This window comes from Perca fluviatilis, chromosome 15 (assembly GCF_010015445.1).
Source record: "Perca fluviatilis chromosome 15, GENO_Pfluv_1.0, whole genome shotgun sequence".
Classification (NCBI taxonomy): Eukaryota; Metazoa; Chordata; class Actinopteri; order Perciformes; family Percidae; genus Perca; species Perca fluviatilis.
Window position 1 is genome coordinate 22,670,405 of NC_053126.1, and position 25,805 is coordinate 22,696,209.

The window sequence follows — 25,805 nt, forward strand, 5'->3', positions numbered from 1 at the left end:
ATCACAATAAGTAAATAGGAACGATGGCGTATTTTGTCACTGTCTCAATTCGAGGCAGTAGGCTAGTTAGAACCAGTTACCTGCCGGATCGCTGGGCTAAGCTAATGCTGGAGCTGTCCAAAGAAGAAGGGTATACTTGTATCTACTCTGGGGTTACTGAATAAGTTCCTAATAAGTGTTCGCTAAGCGCTAATACTTATATACCTTTACTGAGGTAGGAGTTTGAATGCAGGACTTTTACTTGTAACATAAACATTATGCATCCCTTAAACATATTATTTTCATGGATAATGTGAATTTCAGCAGAAAAGGAGGGTCAGTTTTGATGGTGCATTTAGGTACTTCTCATCAACTTGTAAAGATGAAAACCAGATTATATGTACGAGGTGGCTGTGTCTCAGGAGGTATTAATTGTTAGTTTGCTCTCCAGCTCCTCCTGTCCACATGTTGAAGTGTCCTTAAGCCAAACACTGAACCATTATTCCTCCCAAAGGCCATGCAATTTGCTCTGCTGCCATCCATGTGTGCATAGGTAAATGAAAGGCCCTTTTTGAAGCACTACATATAATTGCAGTCCATTTATTATCAATCACCTGTAAATAGATCAGCCTGATTATGTTATTAATGCCCCTTTTTTGGTGTTGGTGGTGTTGGTGGGAGGGGCGAGCAGATGCTACATCCTGTAGGATCCAGGGGCCTTATTTATGAACAGTGCATAGAAAATGTTCTAAATTCTGTCTTACGAATGAAATAGGCAATGTGCTTAAGTACAAAAAAATCTGCATTTATCAAAAGCATGCAAGCCAATCGTATGCACATCAGTAAGTAATCAATCTTGATAAATCCCAACTGTTCTTAACGATGCTCGTTCAAGATTAGGCATTCAAAAGCATTCAGAAACACCTCCAATTAACCATACGTGATAACAACACATCCCTTTATCAACTACGTGAATGTGTTTTTTCCCTCACCGCCATAATGGCAAAGAGAGCAAAGAAGAAGAACTTCTCAAACACAGAAATGGAGGTACTTCTAGACTTGAATCCAACCAACAAATATTGTTTGGTTCACTCAGTGCAGGAGTTATTACAAACAAAAGAAAAACTGCTGCATGGGAGAAGGTCACGAATATCACGACCCAAATCCAGCAGTACATTTTTGGGGAAGCGGTACCTACTTAGAAGCCACTCTGTGCCCTCGCCAAGCAGATCAGCGCGATCTTTGAGCGCACTGTTTGCCAAGTCTTCCCATAACGCAAGATAAGCCATTGCACTATATTTCAAACATTTGTCACAGCTGTATTTTATCGGGTCTGACAGCAATTAGGCAACTAGACAAATGACTAATTGAGTGTTTTCTAATTTAAGGAAACACATGACATATGTGGATGTTGATTACGTTATGCATACTGTGACACATAAATGCTTTTTATTTGTAGAATAATATATTTGTACTAGATTCTGTCCTTAAGCATGGCCAGAGCTGTGCTTATATTTACACACATTCCTAAGTGTAAGTACAAGTTGGTAAATTCTACACTTTGCGTGGCAATGTTCTTACGCATTACATACACACACATCTGTGTAAATGCATGGTTAATAAATGAATCCCCAGGCTGTTAATTAGGACACAGGGTCTAGTTTAACTTATTTTGAAGGCTAACTTTCTTTACTTCTGAGTTTATTTTTGGCTGGCTCTGGTTGTCCTTATGCAACTGGACAATCCCTTAATAAACCAATTTCAGGGTTCCATAGAAGTAATAAAAACAGCATGAATCTACTGTAGATTTTAGGAAGTCCTTATATAAATTACATCATTGGCCTTTCTTCGTATAAATGTCCCCAGAAGGCCGTCATTATTCAGAGTATTAAGTTTAAACATCAAATCAGTGATTAAAAAAACCCAATTTTATTGTGAGGGAGTTACACGTCTATGTTTAGCATTCAGACTTCTTGAGGAAATTTCCTACAAACCTTTTTGTGGTATATAACATGAATACACTTACAACACAAGCAGAAACCGTTAGATTCATCAGCAGACCGGCCATGAGCACTTTGCAAATAAATACCTGCTGTCAGACATGTCATGATGCAAATTATAAAACATTCCTGGGTGCCACCTGCAGCAGGTAAAGATGAAGCAGGTTATAGTAAGTTCCTGCTCCTTTGTGCAGTATATATGTGAATATTATGTGAAAACACTGACAGACTCACAGTCCTTTGGGCAACGGCGGCTTGATGAATGTGCGTTGCAAAGATTGGATGAGTCAGTGTTTCTGTTCAAAAGCACATTTTGATGCAACTGCACATCGAGTCTGTGAATGTGTGCAGTAGTAACTGCATCGCCCGGGGTGTTTTTTTTTTCACAGCTGTATTGTGTAGTTAGCAGGAAACAGCCCGCTTTTCCCCCGCAGCTTCCCTTTCCACCAGGACGCGTCAGAACGATCCAACACCTCGATGATGTCACCCGTGCTGAAACCGAGTTCGTCTTCTTCTTCTGCGGTGAAGTCGTACAGCGCCTTCACCTGCAGCGTGGGCGCCCTCTGTGGGACAGAAGAAGGAAAATGATCAATACCTCTGCTTTTAAAACAGCCTTGTTAAATTGTTTACCATTATTTATGATGATGATTAAAAAAAAACATTCTGTTGTTCTTATTAGAATCAGGTTTATTGCCAAGTAGGTTTTCACATACAAGGAATTTGCCTTGAAATGGAATTTTATATTTTGGTGCATAACAATAAACATAGTAAGACAAAATAAAAACGATGCAAAGCAAGTACTGCAAAAGTCAAGAAACATGAATGCTCACATGTAATCACAGAATGTATAGGTAACAAAATTCATATTTTGAGTGCACAAACTGCAAATTTGAGGGAATACATTGGAATTTGACGAGATGAAACACTGATTGTATTCTTCACAATTGTTTGACTTTTAGTAGATTAAGGAGAGAGGACAGCTGACCTGGGGGAGAGGCATGGTTTCAGATGTGCGACGGGGGGGATAGGCAGCTGCGACGGGGCTGTTTCTTCCTGTGTGACCGATGGTGTGAGCTCGCTCCTCCAGACCCGATCTCTTAGCCTGGAAAAGAAGGAAAAACACTTTATGTTTCTGCTTTAGCTGCAAACTAAATAGACAATTATCATATGAGCCATAATATGGTGGAGAACTGTGATTCTCCAGTGCCACTTAGCCCACTGGGCACCAGGAGTTACTTCTACAGTTGCTTGGGGTTAAGATTGTGGATTATTTCAATTTATTTGAAAAATATGGAAATGATTGACCCATGTATTATCTGCGACTGCTTATCCTATACAGGGTATACAGGGCTGACATTGGACACTGAATACTGTAGACACTAGACAACTTTTCACGCTTACATTCACAACTATGGGCAATTTAGAGTCAACAATTAACCTGACCTGCAACTTTTGGACTGTGGAAGGAAGCTGGAAAACCTAGAAAACATGCAAACTCTACGCAGATGGGCCTGTGAGGCGACAGGGCTAACCACCGCCCAAAATGGAAATTCAGGTTTAAAAATATGTAATATGTACTGTATCCACATATTAAGCCAGTTGTGACATCTGAACATTATGTGTTGCAATTGAGAGTGCGTGAAAAACTAGTTTGCAAGGATGCAGAGCAGTCAAAACAACTGAAATAAAACAAAAGTAATACGAGCTAAAATAATAGATAAATGGTTGAAGCGTCCAAGTGGATTACGAATGCAAACTTAACCCAATGGACCATAAAATCAACATAGTATAAATATATAAATATTGTGACAATATCTGCTTTTATATAATTTGATAGTGTTAAAATTTCATCCAGTTCTAAAATCTTTTCCAATGAACACATTGGGGACATGACAGGTGTCAATCAGTAGGAAACATCAGACTAATAAAGGTTGAGAAGCAGAGGTTGAGAGAGAGTACCAGCTGGTTGTGAGGCTGGTCTGAAGCTCTGCGCGGTGAAGCAACAATGGCTGCAGCTGTGTTACGTTGCTCAGGCAAACTTCCCCTCTTCACCTAAAGGAAGGAAAAACACACAAAGTATATGACAGCCCTCTGTGACATTAGGAACTACATGTAGACAGTTGTCATTTCTATTTGTATAACAGTATTTCTATAACTTCCTCAAAATACACTGAAACTGAGAAAACTGGTGTACAAATTTAACAAGAGTGCAAATTAGTGTTATAAACAGCAAGACGTCGATGATAAAAACACATTGAATATTTAGAGCTGAAGTGAGAAGTTTCAAGTTCATTGATTCATTTGTTAATTGATTGACAAACAATTAATCAAAGACAATCATTTATTTAGGTTATTCATAAAGTAACATTATTTTAACAACATTTCCTCGTTACACCATCTTCTTTTACACGCGTGAAGTGAATAACTTGATAGAAAAATTTAAAATAATGTTTCGGTATTTTTTAACATTTAATTAGTATGTTGGGTCTTCACCAGCAGTACCTTAACACGATTCCTATAAGCTCACATTAAAAACATAACATAAAGCAGATATAGAAACTAAACTTCAGACCACAGAGATTTAGGTAGAAGCTCCAAACGTACTGAGAGCTGAACACACAGAGACTTTGAAAAACGTCTTTTTTAACACCTTTGATAATCGATTTATCATTTGAGTTATATCATTTTAAGCACCAATGTAAGAAAAAAAAACACCGTTTCAGCTTCTCAATTATGAATGTTTTCTGGTTTCCTTTGTCGTCTAAGATAAATTTTTTTTTTTTGCAAAAACAAGATATTTGCAGACATCATTTTGGACGCTGGGAAATTGTACAGTTTGCTATTCTTTTTTTAACAAGTAATAGAACAAACAATTGATCAATTAATCAAGAGAATACCTGGTAGGTTAGTTAATTGCAGCCTTAAACGTGTCATCTTATATCATACCACCGTTTGTTGATGCTGGAAAAGGGCTGTAGTAGTAGAAATCCATTTCCGAACCGCAACTTTAACAAGAAACCCACCGAAGTAGGTCACAGTGGTGTGGCCGTTTGCGACATTAAGAAGTCTAGTTTAAGCAAGTTAACTGAACTATTTAAGGTGTGAAGAGAAATGTCTCCTACCGACTGGGTCGCGGGGGGGCTCTTAATGTCCGAGCTGCCATCGTTGAGGTAGATCTCCCTGGTTTTAGAGATGGATGTACACTTGTAGAACTCCACCAGCTTGTTCAGGGAGGTGAACTTCTCTGACCACAGGAAGTACTGGCCTTTGTTGTCTTTCATCACTTTGAAGTGCTGAACGTCACTCTCATGTCTGAGGGAAGACAAAGCGTGTGTTGTTAGAGTGTTATATTAGCATCTAACGGCTCCTCAGGCTCCATCATTCCAGAGGATCAGCTGTTTCTTCGGCTTTGGATTGTCCTCTGCTGGTCATTGTACAAAACTACAACATCAAAGATTACTTCTGTAGAAAGGAATAAGACAGTCCCTGGTGGCCGTAGTGGATATCCTCCGCGCACAGTGTAAGCAACAACGACTAAGAGTAGAAAATAGAGTTAAAGTAAGCTGCAAAATGTGCAGAAGGTTTTCATATAGGGCTGGGACGATGTGCTTTTGTCCCGATTTGATTCTTTGAGGATACATGGTTGCCGAATGGATTTGTATTGCGAGTTTCATTTATTGCGATTCTAGAAGTACTGCGATTTGACCGTATTGAGTATTGCGTTTTTCTTTTCCTTCTTTAACAAAAACAAAAGTTGAATAATACACGTCCGGACACAATATATCATGAGACATTTCTAAAAAACTAATTGTTTTCTAAAAAAGAATGCACATCACATGTCAGTCAGTCAGTCTGACATTTATTTCAAGTGTAAAGAAGTACATAACATGGATTTTCTGCATGTTCTGCTTTCGGTCTGTTTTGCCCGAAATGGATATGATGTAGTCAGCGGTACCGTATAAACAGAAAATATGTAAAATATGTACAATTTTAAATATTGATTCAGGGGAAAAGAATCAATACAAAAAAAAAATCACGATACATAGGTCAATCGTTTGTTTTTTCCAACCCCTAGGTTTCACTGGTGGTATGACTGACTGTAAACACTATGAGGTAAACTAGCTGGAACTCGGCCTCCGTCTTGTTTACTCTAGCCCTGCTCCTGCAGCTGTCTCCTGGTTATAAATATGTGAAGTCTTGCAGAGTTTGCAGCACATCAGAGAAGCACAGAGGGCGAGATGATGAGTCAGAGTTTACATCTTTTTTATATATAATGATGGGCGTCGAGGGGGAAACATTGGTTTTCTGTTTGTGACCGTTAAATCAGGCTCCAAAAAGTGTAACTGATCTGAAGAGATTTCAATCCCATTTGTATGTCTTAAAGCCCACACATCAACAACCAGATTAGTAATTATACTCTAAATGACATTGTTTGAATGTTTTGCTGATGTCACTGAAAGAACTAAATTTCTCTGAAATCCGTTCAGTGAACACGTGATTGTTTCTGACTGCGAGCTGATCATCTAATCGCTAATAAATCTGATTGATTTTGTGTTTAGACGTCAGCTTTTTTATACAGGCAGCACCTGATTCAACATGTTACTGTCTTGCTGTGAACACATGTAATTAGCACAATGCCACCACGTGGCTAACAGGTAGCATACCAACTAGTTACAGATTAACATGAACTAATTTATCTTTGTGGCTGATAAGGAGCCAGGCTAAAGACAAGGACGTTTGTTTGGAGACAAAGCTAGCGTTATAAACCAATCCAAATCTTTTATCTGGAACTGAACTGATGATGAGTGTAAAGACCAGGGACAATTAATGTATGTTGATGGATTTGGGTGCAATTAATTTACAGTGAAAAAATATGCTTGCAAGTTTTTGTTGAAGTTTCTGAGTTTTTTTTTTAATGACACAGATCTTCACTCACTTGACAGAGATGGAGAAGTCTCCCGGGGAGCTCTGGCATCCTCGGATCACAAAGTCTCCCACACCTTTGTAACGGAGGACTTCCTCTGCAGCGCTGCGACTGGCGTTCTCCTGAAACCACCTGATGACACACAAACAAACACACACACACACACAAAGGATATAATGATGCTGCTTATCTGATGTAAAACACACATGCACACACACATGCACACACACATGCACACACACACACACACACACACACATGCACACACACACACACACACACACACACACACACACAAACACGCACACCTACAGCCAGTGTCACGTCTGCTGTAATTCCTCCAGAACAAGGAAGTTCTGGTTCACAAGGAAGTTCACAGCTTTTTTTGTCCACAAGCCCAAAAATGACAAACCTAGAACATATGTGATTACAGTCTTGTTCCTGTTCCTGAGTTTATTATCAAAAAAGTGCTAATTAGTCTAATTGATACTGAATCAAAATTTACACAGGCACATACATACAGTGCCAGTCAAAAGTTTGGACATGCTTTCCCATTCAAGTGAATGAGTAAGCGTGTCCAAACTTTTGAATGGTACTGTAAATGTATGTGTGTTTAATCTGCATTCCTGTTGCTAAATTAGAAACTGTTCGCTGTGATATTTGGACCTTCAAATGGTTTGCATAGGTAGATTTGTTCTCTCAAACGATATATATGAACTGGCATCCGTCCAGTGCTTGTAAAGGGGTTTTACTGTAGTGTCTCTAACCTTGGAGTGTGAATCTCAACGTAGTTTTGTGGAATGAATCCTTCCTGTCCGTTCATCTCGGCTTTATACCACTCGTCTTGTGGGCTTAAAATCTGATCAGAAAAAGTAAAGAAATTAGATATTATTGCACAAGGGTAATGAAACATTTTGAAGCCATATCAAGAAAAGAAACCATCATCCACTGACCTTAAGTATATCGCCCTTTCTGAAGCTGAGCTCGTCGTCTGCTGTTGCAGTAAAATCATACTTTCCTCTGGCTTCCATCGGGACTGGCTGAAGTGTCCCAAAGGTTCAGCAAATGTAGAAAAGGAGCAAAGAGTCGATCAGGGAGTCCACGACAAGTGTTTCTAGAGAGGAAGAATTTTCAATATTAAAATCTGCAGTTTCTCTAAGAAACCTTTTTTTGAAGTTATGATTCATATTGCAGTACAATATACATCTGAAACAAAAGGAATATCCTACAGGCAAAACGTCTCATTGCTTATCATGGAAGAACATTAATAGACCTAGAAGGATAGGCGGATGGTTAAGAGAGAACACAACAAATATGTCGTTGGAAAAAAGATAACATTTATTGTTAAAGACAACCACAATGCTTTATTCCTCTAAAATATGGCGATGCTGGTAATGGAATGGATGTGGAGGACGAAACGAATGATCAAAGAGACAGAGCAGTTTGTTGAGTGTTTGGGGTGTTGGGGGAGCAGAAAGTCTTTATTTATCTATTTAGTTACATTATATTTTGTTTAGTTTCTTTTGTATATTGCTGTTTTTATTATTAGTAACATGCAATGTGTTCGAGAGGGGAGGTTATGCTAAAAGCGTTAGAGGGGGGTGAATTGCCACCTTTTCATGTTACCTCTCCTTGGTTCAGCTTTCTAATGTTTATTCGTGCCTAGTGAAAAATGTACTGTACTATTGTCTATGTCAGTGGTTGTCAACCTGGGGGCGAGGTCATTTCTGGTCACCAGATGGTTGGGGAGAAAAAAAAATGAAATAACATATTCTAGACTGGGGAATGGTTTAAACATTACTGTGAGAGTTTGGTACATTTCATGTGTTATATTCAGAGCTTCATGTGTAAATCAAGAGGTCGTGGAACACAGAAAGGAGTCTGAAGGCGGGTCAGGGGGAGAGAAAAAGTCCCAAATGCATCAAAAATCCACCGAGCCTGGAACACATTGGACAAGGGTCGGTGCTAGCTGCTAAACTAAACTGTCATTAAAGCGAACCATTATTTGTTTACATTCATTAATCAGAGCATTCACACACACAATTCATAATCAAAATCAAAATCAGCAGGGGGAGGTGTGTAGAAACAGCTGTTTACACCAGTTTGCAGCTCTCTTTCTCGTTGTCGAGGGTGTTGGGGGTCGCGAACACCAACCTCATTGTTCTGGGGGTCACGACTCAAAAAGTTTGAGAACCACAGTGGTCTACGTTTTAGTTGTTGCTGTTGTCTTCGTAGGGTGCAGTTTGGGAGTACTGTCATTGTTATTATCAATGTAATGTAGTTGTATTGGGGGAGGTAAGGAGCTAATGTTATATAAGTGTTAAAAACTCTCTGATTTCCATTCTAAACAAGTAGCGTCAGAGTGCGTGTTAGAGAGAAGAGAGACTTCTCTATCTCCGAGATGGCAGCATTCTGATTAGCCCTGAGTGATACTTAACAGCTGTGGTTTGAAGAGAGTCACAAGATTAGTTTTCGGAAGTCACCAGATGATTATAAAAACAGAAATTATTATATTTCTACATTTTTGATAAACGCCTTTGACTCTCCGAACAATCAATGAAATGGCCAATTTAAGGAACATTTTGCGGTCATAGTCGTGTCTTAACAAAACAGAACTGTATCTCCCAGCCTCTCTCGCTTGAGCAATTAGTCAAATCAAAAACTTTATTTATACAGCATCTTTCATGCATATGCAGTCCTAAATGTTTTACATGCCACAGACAAACTACTAAAGGTAAGTCCTTTGACATTTTGGGGTAAATACACTTTCTTGATGACAGTTAGATAAGAATATAAGTCACTCTCATGTCTGTACGGTAAATATGAAGCTACAGACTGCTGGTAATCTTAGCACAAAGACTGGAAACAGACAGAGGGAAACCGTAACCAGCACCACCTCTAAAATTCACTAATTCACTAATATTATTTGTTTAATCTGTACAAAAACGGCAAAAATGGCACATTGCAGTTTATGTGGGATATGAGCCGGACTTCAAATCTACCTCTCTGGCAAGCAAAGCAAAGTGCATTTCCCAAAATGTCAAACTATTCTTTTAAACAGAAATAAACAGTAAAATGGTGATATATTAGTTAGGTGCTTTTCAAACGCAGGAACTTTCCCCCAGAACTAGAAACCTTCTGAGGAACTTGTTGTGTTTTGACTGCAGGGATTTTTTAATTTTTTATCTTATCTTTATCTTTATTAAGGGACTTTATTTCTCCCCCAATAAAAACCCTCTGTCGGGGTGTGTGTGTGTGTGTGTGTGTGTGGGGGGGGGGGGGTGTTTGACCGTCGCTGATTGGTCAAACACACACAGCATGGCTGCTTCAACTCGCCGACCGCTTCATTTAAATAATGAATCCCTAACCAAAACTCATTTACAAACAAAGATGTTAACAGTATTTAATTCTACATAGTGACGTTATTTATGTTTGGGGGGTTTGTTTCTCTTTAAAGAAAATTGTTAAAAAACTCCAATTACAGATATCTTAACGATCTCATTTGGGTTTTGGGAGAGTAGTGATGCATAAAAAGGATCCAAAACACAACATTAGGGTTAATAACAATGAACAAAGTTAAATAAAAAACATTAAAATCATAGAATACATGTAGATACAAAGGAGCTTATTTAAAGATTCAAATCTTAGTTAACAAAGTGCATGTGTACAGGACTCATTGTATAAGTAGATATAGAGTTGATTTTAAAAATTTCTAACACAAAAGTCCAGTCAAATCAGCGCCAGCCGCATGTGTGTATAGGCTAGTTGGCTAATGGGTATATAGGCTAGTTTATCAGACTTCTGTTTGGTTTTTTAGAGAATATGATGGGAACAGGATGTTGACTGAATATAAACATTAAACACAAACAACAGCAGTGTCCGTTATTTGCAGGCCACCAGGAAGTGGGTCAGGCTTTGAAGCCAATTTGACATAGCGATCACATAGCGATCACACAGCGAATACAACTTCTGTGTCTGTCACGTGATGCCTTGGGGCCCAAAAAGACTTTTCACCATAGAGTTACATGGCAGAAGACACTTCTGTAAATCAGTGGATAATTTGTTTTTAACATCACAACCCCCCTAACAAATGACTCGTTTTGCTATCAGCTATTTGATACATTCGATAACATTTGGAAAGTTCAAAAGAGGCGCACGATTAAAGCTGGCTCAGCCGCCGAAGGTCACTAGTGCAACTACTCTATGGGCCCATAGTGCCGAAGCGGCGCCAATCATCCGGGTAATTTTACGGCCTGAAGTTGAAAATTTTTGGCTTCATGTGCCACTTTGCAACTCTCAATGTAATGAATGGGGCTCCACTTCCAACAATGTATCCAGTTCTTTACATCCATGGTTATTCCACTCCATTTTATACATCAGTTCCTGATAATTACACAGTATGTGGTCATACTGTATGTGACACAGCAATTCCGGTTTCCAGCTCTCGATATAAATAAAGGACATGGACATGACGTGGAGAGAAAAGGAACTGGAAAAAATCATTTGTTATCTATTTTAAATTAGGAAGAGTCACAAAAGCCACTACCTCATTTGCTAACTGCTTACCTACAGATACACAAACATGACTGGAATGTAGAGTTAAACACATCATTAGTCAAAATGTAATTCTTCAATTTACAGAATTAAACTTTTGAAACAAGGATCAAAAGTCGAATTAAAACTACAGGCAAAATTTGAATCCCAAGGAGCATTATTTTGTATCTTGGGTGTTACTTTTGGTTATTTTCCCACAGACTTGAATATAATGTTCATTCTGTTTGTGGTTATTTGAGTGAAGGATGTGGTGAGTTATCGTGAATTAAACTGGATCTACCTTCGCTTCACTCATGCAGCGGTGCTTTGCAAGCTACAGTACAACTTTCTTCTTTGAACTCAAGTACCTTAGGAGTGGATATAGTGCTGTAAAATGCCCACTGTATTCCCTTTACCTATGGGGCAAACAAAAATCCCTTAATAAAAAAAGATTAATCTTCTTATAATCTACGCTTAAAATAAACTTAAATTTCTGGGTAGGCAGACCTCTTAAACATCCCTCAACTTTACTGAGGTGTTAAAACCTTTAATCACAGTAAATTAAACCAGTTATTCCAAAGCAGGCGGTACTTTTGCAATTGCTTTAGCTAAAGGTAATGGATAAACAGTTCAGTTAGCTTAAAGTAATGGATAAATGTTTACCTAAAAGTAATGGATAAACAGTTGAAACACTTACCTAAAAGTAATGGATACACAGTTAGCTAAAAGAAATGGATAAACAGTTAAAATAGTTTTTTTAAAGTCATAATATGTAGTGAGTATCGCTAACTATTTGTACACAGCATTCAAATGTGCCCGTCCTTCCTCCTCCGCCGGCAGAGAAAGAATGCAGCAGTGGTTGATGATATAGAGAGTGAATCAAGAGAGCGCCACAGTGAATCAGAGAAATAAAACGCTCTTTTCTGATTGTTTCATGGCAGTTACGTTCGAAAGGACAAATTAACACCCACCCACCCACACACACCTCCGCAGGAGGGTGCAGCATTGTCAGATTATGAGTCAACGCAGATATTCATCACCTGTGTTTAGGGCTGGGTATCGTTCAGAATCTTTCGATCCGGTGCCAATTTCGATACCTCAGTTTCGATACCGATTCCTAACGATACTTTTTTCGATACCATATGTTTTAAAATCCATTTCAACATCAACAAAAATACATTAAACACAAAGCTTTTATTTCCACCTTAATTGTGAATCAAAACAGTTATCAAAATTAAAAAAATCTGGTAAAACTGCTCACTCAGAGTAACATTAATAAAAGTGCCTTGCCTTGCAAGCTCAGCCTGTCAGTCAGTCATCAGGGCAGAGAAACCACCGTTGTGGCTGCTTGTAAGAGGAAGTGTAACGTCAACAGCACCGCGACCGCTTTCGGCTCGCCATTAATATCATATCACAGCAAACGCTGTCTGCGTGAAGTTTTAAAAAACTGTAACCACACTTGAAACCAACCGTGACTCTCTGTGACTTCAACAAAACTGCAGACAGTTTACTCCGTCCGCACCTCTCCGTGTGCGTATGTGTGTGTGTGTCGGTCGGAGCTCCGCTCTGTGTCAGTATGCAGAGAAGACAGATAAGCTTGCGCTTACACGCTAAGACGCTTTTGGAACCGAAATTTGGCACCGAAAGATAAAGAATTTTTCGATACTCATAGGATTGGAATATTTTTTTCGATACCATAAAAGTATCGACGTTCGGTTACCAGCCCTACCTGTGTTTCTATGTCAGGTAAACTTGTGCGTCGATATGAGATGCTGAGGGGCAAAGCGGCAGTTGGGAATGAGAATAGGCTGCACAACCTGCACACTGTTATTGTCTGGGGGTTACACACCCATGTGCAGGGTTGGGAGTAACCCATTACAAAAATAACGCAATTACAGTAATGTATTCCTTTTTGCTGTAGTAATATAACGCATTACTAATACAATTCCGGTAAGATTTTACCTGTTACAATCTCAGTAACATGAGTTACAACTCATTTTTACCCAACATTTAATGGTGGTTTGTTTTTTTAAAAATTCACCAACACCGCGAAACATTTCTTCACAGGAAAAATAAAGCCGTGAGTATTATTTCCTGTTGTATTCGATGGTTGAGATGACTGCAGAGACAGATACATTTGCGAGATGGATATTATTTTCAGGAGTTATTACGCTGCATTGAAGCGAGCTGTCCCGTCACTGTTCCCGTGGTCAGAGCCAGAACCAGAGATGGTATGTCAGCGCGGACAGATATAAACTAGGGCTGTCAGCATTAACGCAATTAAGGGCCGAGCATAACGCGTTAATTGTTTTTACTCGCATGCCGCCATTTATTTTCACTTCACTTGGCTTCGCGTCATGCCTAACAGACTACTATTTTGACCCTTTGCCGCACTTTGCTAGCCTGACATGGTCATACTCAGATTCTAGTCAGAACTTCCCGACCTCGAATGTTGTGGGCGGGGCTAAGTTCGGCTGGCATCCAGGCTAGCACTTTGCCATACTTCCTCGTAACACATCCTGCTGCTGCAGGAATAGCAACGAGGATTTCGGTGCCTCATTCCGGTGCCATTGATCTGCCTGCGCTTCTCTCTGAAACGTACGTTACAGGCAACAGAAACATCCCTGCAAGTGACGCTAGTTAACACTACACTCGACAGCAGCTAACATTAGCCTACCGCTAGCTAGTAGCTGGATTAAACATGGTTACAATGCTGACAGCTAACGCTAAACAGTGTAAAGTTTGTCTGTATTTCATTTTACAATCTGCAGCTGCCGTTGTCGGAAAAACACAGACGGTGCATTCAATGAAACTGGTAACCTACAGCCTAGTGATGCATTTAAAGTTATTGTTAAATGCCCTTTTCCCATCTGATGGTTGTTTTTGTCGTTAAACAGCTATTTAATAGTGAAATAAGTTATTGTTAGAGTTATTACATTATTATTTAATCATTTCATTTTGACCATATGGCCTTAGCAATAAACAAGCTGTTCTTTAATGTCGCCAACTGTTGTTTAGTAGGCCTACCCTTCTTTTTTTTTACTATCTTAAAAAGTATTGGTTCAGGCACCGTTAAGGCACCGGTACCGTTTTAAAAGTACCGCTTTAGCACCGGTATCCAAACCACACAATACCCAACCCTAATATTGACTCTAGATTCAAATGTGTGACTAGATTCTCACATTTTTCTTTTGTTTACAGTAAATAAATAAATAAAAAAACAAATCCAAATCTTAAAATCAAGTTCATAAAGTAACTTTCTTTGCATTCATTTGATTCCCAATCAAGATAAACTGGTAAGAATTGCTTTCCATTGTTAATATGTACTTAAAAACAGTTCTGAAATGCAAAATAATAGAATTTTAATCATGTGATAAAATATGCGATTAACTATAGACAATCAGCGATTAATCTGAACATTAATGTCGGGAATTAATGTTTTGTCTCTATTTTTATAGCTTTAGTTACTTTGCATATTCATATTAATTATACAAAATATTTTAAAAAATCATCTATGATGTATTCAAGTGGATAAAGAGGAGACTTTATTGATCCGGTAGTGAAATTCACAAGCTACCTGCCAAGTAAAATCTTTGCTGTTATTTTGGTGAAAGTAACTCAAAAGTAATGCAAAAGTAGTGTAAAGCATTACAATTCAGAGACAGTAATATTGTTACTAATTACTCTCAAATGACAGTAACTAGTAATCTATAATGTATTACATTTTGGAAGTAACTTGCCCAACACTGCACACATGGGGCCACAAGGCTCTTTGCTGACGCCCCAAAACGTCCCACACTAACTAAAATAAGAAGAAAAGAGAAAATACAGGCAGGGGGCAAGGTCTCTGCAGATAGAGACGCCACCACACATTTCTGGGTCATAAGTGATGATTGAGAAAGATTACTTTTGTTTAGTTTATACTTTTTTTTTTTAAATATCCTACTTATAAAGTAATAGATAAGCCTAAATGGTTGAATAAGTAGCTAAAAGTAATGGTTTGTAAATGGTTAAAACGCAGCTTCTACCACTCCAAGTGGTGTGTGATCATAAACCCCTACTGACAGAACCAAACTTCGAAATTGTACCTGTTGTTGTTCAAACACTGGAAATAGAGTCATCAAGTCATTTTTTGGTTATTTCATGGTCTAATAAAGCATCACATATTGTTGTGATTTCCCTCATTCTCACTTATTCAACACACATTTCACGTTACTCTTGATATGAAAAGTTTAAGGTGGTTTTAAGCCTAGTTCTCAGTCAAGTCTCAACTGCTGACTGTGTTAAAATGCATAAATAAATAAAGGGGAACTCAAGTAGGCACCAATTTTAGCACAGCAAGCTGTTCCTGCATGATTTCATGAAAACAAATCTCTTCTTTAATTTGTAACTCATGCCTTTCCTGCTTCAGTCAACATATAATGATTGATGTTACAATTACCTCCCACATGATAACAGCAAGAACTCTTTGAGAAGTAAAGCAAGCTGGACACGACGCCATTGTGGATTCATTGACAGTAAGGGTTCTACAATGTAACCACAAAAGCATGTGACAAGTGGTTTTCCTGTGTTTGACTTTCCTTAAAAGACTTATTGTGCTTTACAGACCAATATGACATGCTAGTTACTGACATACAGTAGACGAGGCTCATTATTATAAATATGGATTAATGTGCCAATTATTTTCTCTATTAATAATACTTTTGTTGGTCAAAGAAATGTCTGAAATGTCTTGTTTCGATGACCAACTGTCAAAAACAGTTACTTTCATTATCAATTAATCAGCTAATTATTTTCTAGATTTATCAATTAATTGTTTGTCTTCAAAGGTCACATTTTGTCATTTCTGTGAAGATATTCAGTACACTGTTCTAGATGACAAAGAAAACCAGCAAATATTCACATTTGAGAAGCTGAAACTGTGAATTTGTCGGCATCTTTGTTTAATCATAACAATTAAATAAACAATTAATTGGTTACAAATTATTGCCAATTAATGTGTTCTGTAGATGTGAGAAAGTTGATTAGCGTCTTTTTGAGTGTATATAAAAGGCTTTGAAGGTATGTTTGATAACACAAAGGTTCATATCATGCAGTTTCTTAATGAATAAAAAAAAAAAATGCAATTCATACTTTCGCTTGCAATAAGTTTGGGCTGCAGTGTTGCATTTGCATTGCCAAATGCAAGTGTGCAAGTTTCACTATTTTAACTACCGAGGTGTTTATCTCATTTTGCACCTGCATCGTGAACTGCGCGGCCTGTGAGCCATGATGCAAAAGTTTTTCTGAATCAGAGAAGAAGCAAAGTTGAGAAGCAGCTAAAACTGTTCATTTGATTCCTTTTTCTGGAACAATCACACTGTTGTTCTCCATCTTTGAAAAATGTTTCACCAGTGGAGAAACATTGAGATCCTTTACTTTTAACATTAACTTTCCTGCAATAAAAAAAAAAATACTAAGTTAAAGTCCTGCATTGAAAATGTCACCAAAGTAAAAGTCTGTAAATATTAATAGCATAATTTAACAATACAAAATACTTGCAGAGTTTTTCCTGCATAGAGCATGTGGTTTTGGTGCCCCCAAAAGAGGTTTTTAGCCAACGCAAAAAGGTAAATCACAAGCACCAAAACGTGTGATTTTCAGCAGCCAGCCTCCGTATAATCCACAGCCACTAGCCTATATAATGTACACATGTGGCTGCCGCTGATTTGACTGGACCTGAACGCTCCGCTGTGAATCTAGCGCTAATGGGATCACATGTCCATATACGCGCTGTTTTCACAGAAGGGATCGCCCCGCTTCCCAGCATTGCACACTAGTGGGCTTGCCACCAGTTTCTCTAAAATGACCACTGACGATCAAAGAAAACAGTCTACACCCTCCTACGACCGCCATGGCTGCCCCCGAACTTATTTCCAAACCGACCATAATGGCGGCTCGTTTGGAATACGATCTCATATTTTACAAAAATATTTCATCGAAAAGTGTTTCTGAAAACATTTTAAGTGAGAAATAGGCTATGCAGTTGCTGAACTGTCTTAATTTCAGATCGACAACGGTCAGTTCAAAAGGTTTTCGTCAGTCGAACCGGCCGCTCCTAATTTGCATGAAGTTGCCTGGATTCAACGATATGCAAATGAGGAGCGAGCAACTCGACGCCCCGCTTCTCCAAAGTCCCCACGACCCTACCCCACAATGCATTGCACGGCTGCTCCCATAGAAGTGAATAAGTAGCGTGGAAATGATGCTAACAATGGTCCCCCTCTCCCAATGGCCATGCTGCCCTAGAGACCGGCAGAGAAGCCGCTGCTGTCAGCCTTCCGCCAGAGCTCGACTGCTGTCTGTCCGTGCGGTGGCCAGCGCTCCTGTCTATCAGTATTAAATTGAGACAGTTTCATAACCTGTGAAAACGTCTCGTAGTCGCTTAAAATAGTAGTCCAGTTCCTGTGTTTTGGTTCAGTTAGTTTTAACACCTGATGCTCCATCTCTCTGCTGAGCCCGTTCACATAACAGTGGCAGTAAAACTGTATTTCACGCTATGATGGTTCAATTTACAATTAATCCGCGGTTCACATGCATACCGAACCGTATGGGCGGTCCATTACAGTACTACTGTATATTCAACATCACTGACAATTTATTGATCAATAGAATGTATTTCAAAATAGAAAACATTACACTTCATTACATTTTGTATTCATAACACAACTGCATTGTTGTACAAATTAGCTACGACAGTGATAGTTACCTTATGTGAGTTATTCCTAAATTTTTCAACTTAGCAGCAAAATGTGCTGCTAGGGGAAGAAAATGACTGTTATGCCCTGTCATACTATTCAAATGAACTGGACTTTGGGGTCAAGTGTAGACGGATCCCTTATTGCATTATATTCCATTATATTTTACACTTCAAATTATTACCTGGCACCAGAATTTGGTATTTTCCTTGACATAAATTGAGACGGAACTTTTGACCATAAATTAGTGCCTGAAAATGTATTAGAATGCAGGAAATAAAGTCAAATTATTATATCCATTATACGATTCGTTTAGTCTATGATATGTTGAAAAAATGCTCATTACAATTTCTCAGGGCTTGAGGTGATGTCTTCATATTGCTTGTTTTGTCCGACCAAAAGTCCAAAACCTAAATATATTTACTGTACAATAATGTATGGCGAAGAAAAGCTGCAAATTGGCACAGGGAAGTAGAGAATGTTTGGCATAGTTGCTGATTATTTTTCTATCAATCGACTAATCAACTTATCAATCTTCTCAAATTTTTAGTAAGGTCAAAAGACAAGTATACGTTTGGGATTTGGGAAAGCTTAAAATGCATTTTGAACTACTGTGTCTGACACATTAACTAACTCTTAATCTCACAGCTAATGACTGAAATAGTTGCAGCAGTAAGTTTTCTTACACCCCCGGGTGCAGACGGAAGGGTGTGGACCCTGTTTGCAGTGCAGAGGAGGATGTCTTGACATGAGGTTGGCTCACAGAGACCAAACAGCACATTGACCTCTCACACTGATGTCTGACCTGTCTGTGACAGACATGCAGGGATCTCAACTGACTTACACATAAATTACTAGGGCTGCACAATATATCGTCATCACAATATCAACTGGCGCAATATACACATCGCGAAAGTCAGCGATATATTGCAAAAGACACTCAGACATTTTTTGTGTTAGTCGCAAGACAATATCAGTAGAAAACTGCACTTGATAATGTAACTGTCATTCTTTTTTAGTGGTGCCTTTAATATTTACTTCAATGTTTAATTTGTTCAATAAAAGAACGTTGTAAATGATTTTCTTTGATTGTTTTAAATTCAACAAACAATTTGTTGCATTTTAGGAGAACACTGAAAGAAAAACTGAGTAGGCTACACTTATTATATAATTACTTTTTATGTATGCAAGTAATCTCATATCGACATATTTTTCTGAACTAATGAGATTATGAATGAGTTTGATCAGTTAGGACCTCCTCTAAACCTGTTGCACACCAATAATAGCCTAAAAATACACTTCCCCAAATCGAGGGGAGTAAAAGCATGCAACTGAGGAAATAAAACAAGCCAAAACAGACAGTAAATGAACATTATTATGAAGTAAATGAAATTAAGATTTAACTTGTGTTTACTTTGGTATAATGTAAGTAACTGGTGTGCAGCCTGCTTGAGTTGTCCATTATAGGCTCTAACTACTTTTAAAAGTCAGATTGTCATGTTTAATGCGGTGTTAGCTGTTATAGATGCAGCAGATATTTCCGTAAGGGTTTCATTCAATAAAAAATTACATATATTGTAAAAAAATAAATAAAAATACAGTCAACATTTTGTGCAACGTTCAGCAATAGAGAAGTGAGAAAAAGAAAGAAAGAAAGAAAGAAAGAAAGAAAGAAAGAAAGAAAGAAAGAAAGAAAGAAAGAAAGAAAGAGAAAGAGGAAGAGAACTGAGCGGTTACTAAGATTTATATATATGTATTTCTTTTCTTTTCTTTTTTTACAAGGAAGTGATATTTAATCAACATTGTTCTTCTTACCTTTCCTCCTCTCCGGAGTGGACTTCAAGTTGTGGGGAGTTTATTCTAAGGCTGGCCTCTTCTTCTTCCGAAGTGTGAACACAGCAGCATATTTGTAGGCTCAAAATATCTTTGCATAAACAAATAATAAGTCCTGGTTTGGGTGAGGGGTGTTTTCTGGTCCGTTGACTGGATGAACTCGAGTGAAGACGGATGATTTATGAGCTCCGTGTGTCTCTGCTGTGCGGACGTCGCTCTGATGCCGCTGCGTGACGAGAAGACCGCCTATGATAAAAGTACCAGCCACGGAGTGGGTCAAATGTCACTTCCGTCCTAATTTTCAAAATAAAGCTCCACTTGTTGCAACATTTTAAGCAAGTTTCCAAGTCTGAAATATATAGTAGTTCGATATTTTTCTTTCTTGCCGGCAGTTAGATAAGCTTGATACCTCATACCTCTCCCTCGCCTTATTCATTTTATTATACATATTTTCACCTAAATTATTAAAGTGCTCATATTTTGCTTTTTGGCTTTTTCCCTTTCCTTTATTGTGTTATATATCTTTTTTTGTGCACATTATAGGTTTACAAAGTGAAAAAGCCCAAAGTCCACCCCAAAGGGAGTTACCATCTCAAACAGAAAACACTGTTCATAAACTGCTCCAAACAGCTCTATTGTAGTCCAGCCTTTATTTCCGCGACGAACGTGCATCACTTTGTAACACACGTTATAATGCTCGCCTAGCTGCTAGCGTGGCACGTCCCCATACTCTGCTACTGACTGGCTAGTAGTCCTTACCTAGCTACTGCGCATGTGCGACTCCCAACAAAGATGGAACAGAAGTGTGATGCCTCACTCTGTAGCTAAAACAGAGAGCTCAACACACAGGGTGAAAAGAGGAGCTGCAGCAATGTGCAGTATGACAAAAACATGGTGTTTTCTGAAAATTAAACCATGTAAACCTATTATGATATAACTTCTAAATACAATTATGAACCCGAAAATTTGCATAATATGAGCACTTTAAAACATATTTTCTCACTTTCAGTGGTGGAATGTAACTAAGTACATTTACTCAACTACTTAAGTGCAAATATCGAGGTAGCCTTCTTGTACTTTACTTGAGTCTTTTCTTTTCATGCTACTTTCTACTTCTACTCTGCTACATTTCAGAGAGAAATATTGTACTTTGTACTCTACATTACACTACATTAATCTGATCTAATCTGATCTTTAGTTAGGCTACTAGTTACTTTACAAATTAAGACTTTGGCACACAAAACACACAATGTTTTATTACAAATTAAACTACCCAATAATATACAGGCCTACAAGTCCAGCTGAAATGATGAGCCGATTAATCGCTTAGTTGATTGACAGAACGGTTTTGATCGTTTCCACTTTCTAAAATGTAAAGATTTTTCTGCATTGAGTACTTTAACTTTTAAAACTTGACTTTACATTTTCCTGAAGATACTTACATACTTTTACTTAAAGCTATAGTGCATATTTCTGTCTCCCCTATGATGAATTCTAAGTAATGACAACAAAACTGTCTGCTCTGTTAATTCATCAGAGAAGGTTTATTAAGATGGGGAGAGAGAACATGACAACTATGTCTCAGCCATCTTTGCTGAACGAAGATGTTGCATAATTCAGTAAAGATACCAGCAAGTCAGGGAGGTAGGTGCACGCCTGTATGTAGAAAAAAAAAATTTAAATCCAAGTCTGCTCTATTTTTGTGGAAGTTACATTATTATTTTATGATACTCAAATGAAAAGGCTGCACTGTTTTATCATGCATACAGTTTGAAATGGACGGAAAACCACTGGCATCCTGCACCGTTAGGAAAACACAATTTCACAACAGCATCCTTTAGAAAATAGTTAGCAGTTATGTAAAGTATTTATGATCTCTGTTAAAACATGCAAAAGACTGCTACTGTACAAATCTGTAAGACCTGCTGTGTATTCAGCAACAAACTGATGCATGACTGCTTAACCGACATACATGACTGACTAAAATTTCCCTCGGGATGAATAAAAGTAGGCTACTTTATCTATCTATCTATCTGATTTACCAACTGAGCAAAGTCCCAGGAACCTAGACTCTCCCTAAGGCACCAAGTTCATATGTGGCAGGTTTTTGTGTCAATTTCATTAACAGCAAATGTATTAGTTTGTGGTAATATGCACCAAAATAGTAAGATATAAACTAAAGTTACAAAGCTCTCGCATTTGGTTTCTGCATGTTAACTTAATTTGAAGGCCTTGTCTATGTTACTTTATATTTATCTCTATTACTAGCTGACTATGCAACATATTAAGTCAGTGAAGTTCAACTCTATTTATTCCTGAGGATGTCCTGTTTGTGGAGAAGCTTTTCATCACTGTGCAAAGAAAACAGAGAATAATTTAATGTTGTTCATTAACAACATTCCGAGGTCCGAGCCTAATACCCTAACTCGTCCTCTGTTTCGTCGTCTGGGCATATTAAGGCTTACCGAATATAATGTCTTTCAGAATGCCTGCATGATATTCCAGGTTATCCATAGGTTAAACTACCGTTTGTGTGAGCTTATTCCAATACATCGTCCACTGCACACTTATGACAAAAGGAAAAAATATCTAATTACTGTTAAAAAACGACGGTTAAAGTGTACGAGCCTGAGTATAGTTTGTAGGGGACCGCAGATTTGGAAGGAGCTTGAGGAAAACTTGAAAGTGTCCTATTCTGTCTCCATCTTCAAGAAAAGCCTAAAGGAAAAATTGCTCATAACATATGATTGCTAATTATTCTTTAAATGTTATAGTTTGTCATTCGTTGATTGTTTGTAGTATTTGTCTATGTTAGTTTAAGTATGTCTTAAAATGGTAAATTGAGTTTTTGGATTGTATATTATCTGTTGTTGTTTATTGTTATTGGGCCCCCTCCGAAAAGCTTTTAGTAGATTATTTGGGGTTCCCCATTTCGCGTGGCTTATATATGATCATTGTACTTTATGAGATTGTGTTAAATGATACATTGATGACGTGTGAAATAAACGTAAAGAAGACGTAAAGAATTGCAAGTGTGAACAAATGTCTGTATTGTAATTATATAGTATTATCTTGCACATAATGTGATTTGTATAGTTTTTTTTTATATCTTCCACACTGTTAAATTGCAACAGTGTTATCATAAGGAATGGTAGCATTGATGGACATTATATTGATGGAGCGTTATTGTAGAGGACAGACAATCGTATTACCTTGAGTGCTTTATTGCTTAATGGAAATGTTTATTTCTCTTCACAGTAACAATCAACCTGTCTATGTATGTAAATGTGAATCAGTAAGTAAGGAAATGTTTGATGACGTGTTCTTTGTTAGTGCCGTATACAAGCACATAGCATACGGGTTATAAATTATAGTCAAAGTAGCTAGTAAAAATCAAATAATGTTGTTTGGTCTGAGCCGGATCAAGTTATGGAATTGCATGTAGACATTTTTTTTCAATATATGGTGGATGTCTGTGCTGTTAAATTGAATAATATGATGGTAATAATTACATTAAATTAATCAAAATGACAACATCCTATTTTTATTCAATAAGTGAGATTTATTAGTTCCTGAAAAGTCTGTTACATGTGTTAACATCCTCGCACAGGGAAAACAGATTCTAACATGTCTGATCAGCACAGTTAAATAAGTGACTGACTGGATGATACTGAAGTGCACTCAGCGTGGTGTTACAGTCAGACAGCAGAAACAGGCTGTCTGCAGAAAAGTATAAAGACGCACGTCTGACCTGAATCTTTGTCGTCTCCAAACCTCTCGCCTTGCACAGCAGCTGCAGGTGGAGCTCAGTCATATCCGCCCCGCAGCCTGTTACTCAATACCACAACTGTGTGTGTGTGCGTGTGTGTGTGTGTGTGTGTGTGTGTGTGTGAGTGTGTGTGTGTGTGTGTGTGTGTGAGAGAGAGAGACAGAGAGAGAGAGAGAGAGAGAGAGAGTGAAAGAGAGAGAGAGAGAGAGAATATTTGTAAAGAAGTACTGCAGGTGTTAGTGGTTCATACTCAAACTCAGAGCACCACCAAATGGCTACAGCCCCATGCCACATAACTGCCACATTATGTTATATTTGTTGCATCTCATAAACCTTTTCTCTCCCCCTTTTGTCCTACATGTCTGCCTCTTCACTGTGAACTGTGAAAAAAAAGTTAAAATGCCAAAAGAAATCTTCAAAAACAAAATATCATCAGTAAAATGTTAAACTATTGATGTGTCAACATAATCTGTCATCCAGCCTCCTAGGCCATGACAAATAAAGGAATGGACGTGGTGGATGACTGTAAATGAAATATATTTATTGTAATAAAGAAAAACAACTGCAAATATGAAGCATGTCAGTCAGCTGAGAGTTGGGCTTTTCCAAATCTGGCTGGCTGCTAACTGCGTTCCTCTGATACCTTCAAGGACACAGGGCGCGCCATCAGAAATGTCGTGTGTACTGTACTGTGCATACATGTCCAGAAGCTGCCTTACCTTACTGCTGGGTAGCTTAAACATCAGATTGATATTTCCAAAAGTTTAAGAGCATGTCAAATAGGTTACAGCCACAGTTTTAAATCTAAATCAGGACAGAACATGTCTTTCCTGTGTTTTAGCACATTCCTAAATCCTCCAATCCATAAACTGTAAATTATCACTTTGTATTTCTATATTTTTGGATCTTGTGATCCAGTTTTAGTGTTTACCTGGCTGAGTTTGGCCTAAGCGCTGACGTCCTCCTTCAGTTGTTCTGCTTTCTGGATTATTTGTTCTCCTTTCTTCTTTACTTTCAGTTACCTTCCATTGAAGCTCTACTGTATTTGTCATTTCAACCAAGATAATGCAGCTCAATAACATTTCTTACAGGAAGTTCATTTGAGCATGTGTGCGATGAAAACATGAATACTCAGTGCAGTGTATTGATGGTGTTTCACAAGAAATGGTACTGCAGTATGTTGGCATATAAATTGTGTATGTAATAAAGAAGGTGTTACACAGCCGAGGCTCCTTGTAGAGAAGGTAAATATCTCCAAAGGGTGGAGAAGTTATTGGATGTAGAGTGTCAACATTATAATAAGAACAGCAGGTGGAGCCAGACACACACGGACAGACATCAGTTAAACTGTCATCACTGCTCTTCTTATTGAACCAGGTCAGTGAAAGCACCATGGCCTCTTCTCTCTGATTTTCAAAAACAACTCAAACACCAGCAGCACAAAAGAGAGCATGCTGGGAAACTACAGCATATGTCTCAGTTTGTCCACAAAGTTTGTTTTCATTAAATCTCTCACACTGCATACTTCATACTGTGCATCAAGACATTGATTTGTATGACTTTCTGTCATTTCACTGCCCACTTTTTTTGACAGAAACATAATCACTGCGAAAATATGAATTGCCTGCAGTAATACAGTAGTTTTAGTTTTGGTAGTAGCAGTAGAAGTTTAGCATATTTTCAGCTGATCTACAAGACAATATATTTATTATCACATTTTGCTTTGTGCCAAAACCAACAGACGGATGTCAGACTGCCGTCAGGGACCAGTGAGACATTTAAGTTAAAGTGTAACATCTGCACAGAGACACTTGCTTACTGCTTTTTATCCTCACAGGAGTCTGTTTCCCCCTATGTTAGCTACAGCTTCACTTCCACATAGAAAAGCACTTCTTCCACCTCACACTTTCAATTTAATTTGACTTTTCTTTAAATCACCAAATAAGCTCCACCGGTTTTTCCACTTTTTTAGGTTTGTGTAATAGAGGTGTTATAAATTCTTTTTAATTGACTAAGTGCACAAACAAAAT

The 25,805-nt window shown here is 38.1% G+C and overlaps 1 protein-coding gene across 1 annotated transcript; it reads right to left on the reverse strand.

The window, feature by feature from the left end:
* Positions 1 to 1,885: 1,885 nt before the first annotated feature.
* On the reverse strand, positions 1,886 to 20,253 carry grap2a (GRB2 related adaptor protein 2a). Its single transcript, XM_039826080.1, has 8 exons — positions 19,989 to 20,253; positions 7,857 to 8,017; positions 7,671 to 7,762; positions 6,916 to 7,035; positions 5,102 to 5,291; positions 3,939 to 4,031; positions 2,965 to 3,081; positions 1,886 to 2,542 (listed from the first exon to the last, which is right to left on the reverse strand). The coding sequence occupies exons 2-8, from the start codon at positions 7,932 to 7,934 to the stop codon at positions 2,363 to 2,365; spliced, it is 870 nt and encodes a 289-aa protein (XP_039682014.1). The 5' UTR covers positions 7,935 to 8,017; positions 19,989 to 20,253; the 3' UTR covers positions 1,886 to 2,362.
* Between the last annotated feature and the right edge of the window lie 5,552 nt (positions 20,254 to 25,805).

Bases quoted from the DNA above. Each gene is read 5' to 3' on its own strand.
- grap2a (XM_039826080.1), bottom strand. From the start codon at position 7,934: ATGGAAGCCAGAGGAAAGTATGATTTTACTGCAACAGCAGACGACGAG. The intron at 7,036-7,670 runs GTTAGAGACACT...GTGTGTCATCAG, and splicing joins GTTGAGATTCACACTCCAAG to GTGGTTTCAGGAGAACGCCA. The intron at 3,082-3,938 runs GTACTCTCTCTC...CTTCTTTTCCAG, and splicing joins ACCAGCCTCACAACCAGCTG to GCTAAGAGATCGGGTCTGGA.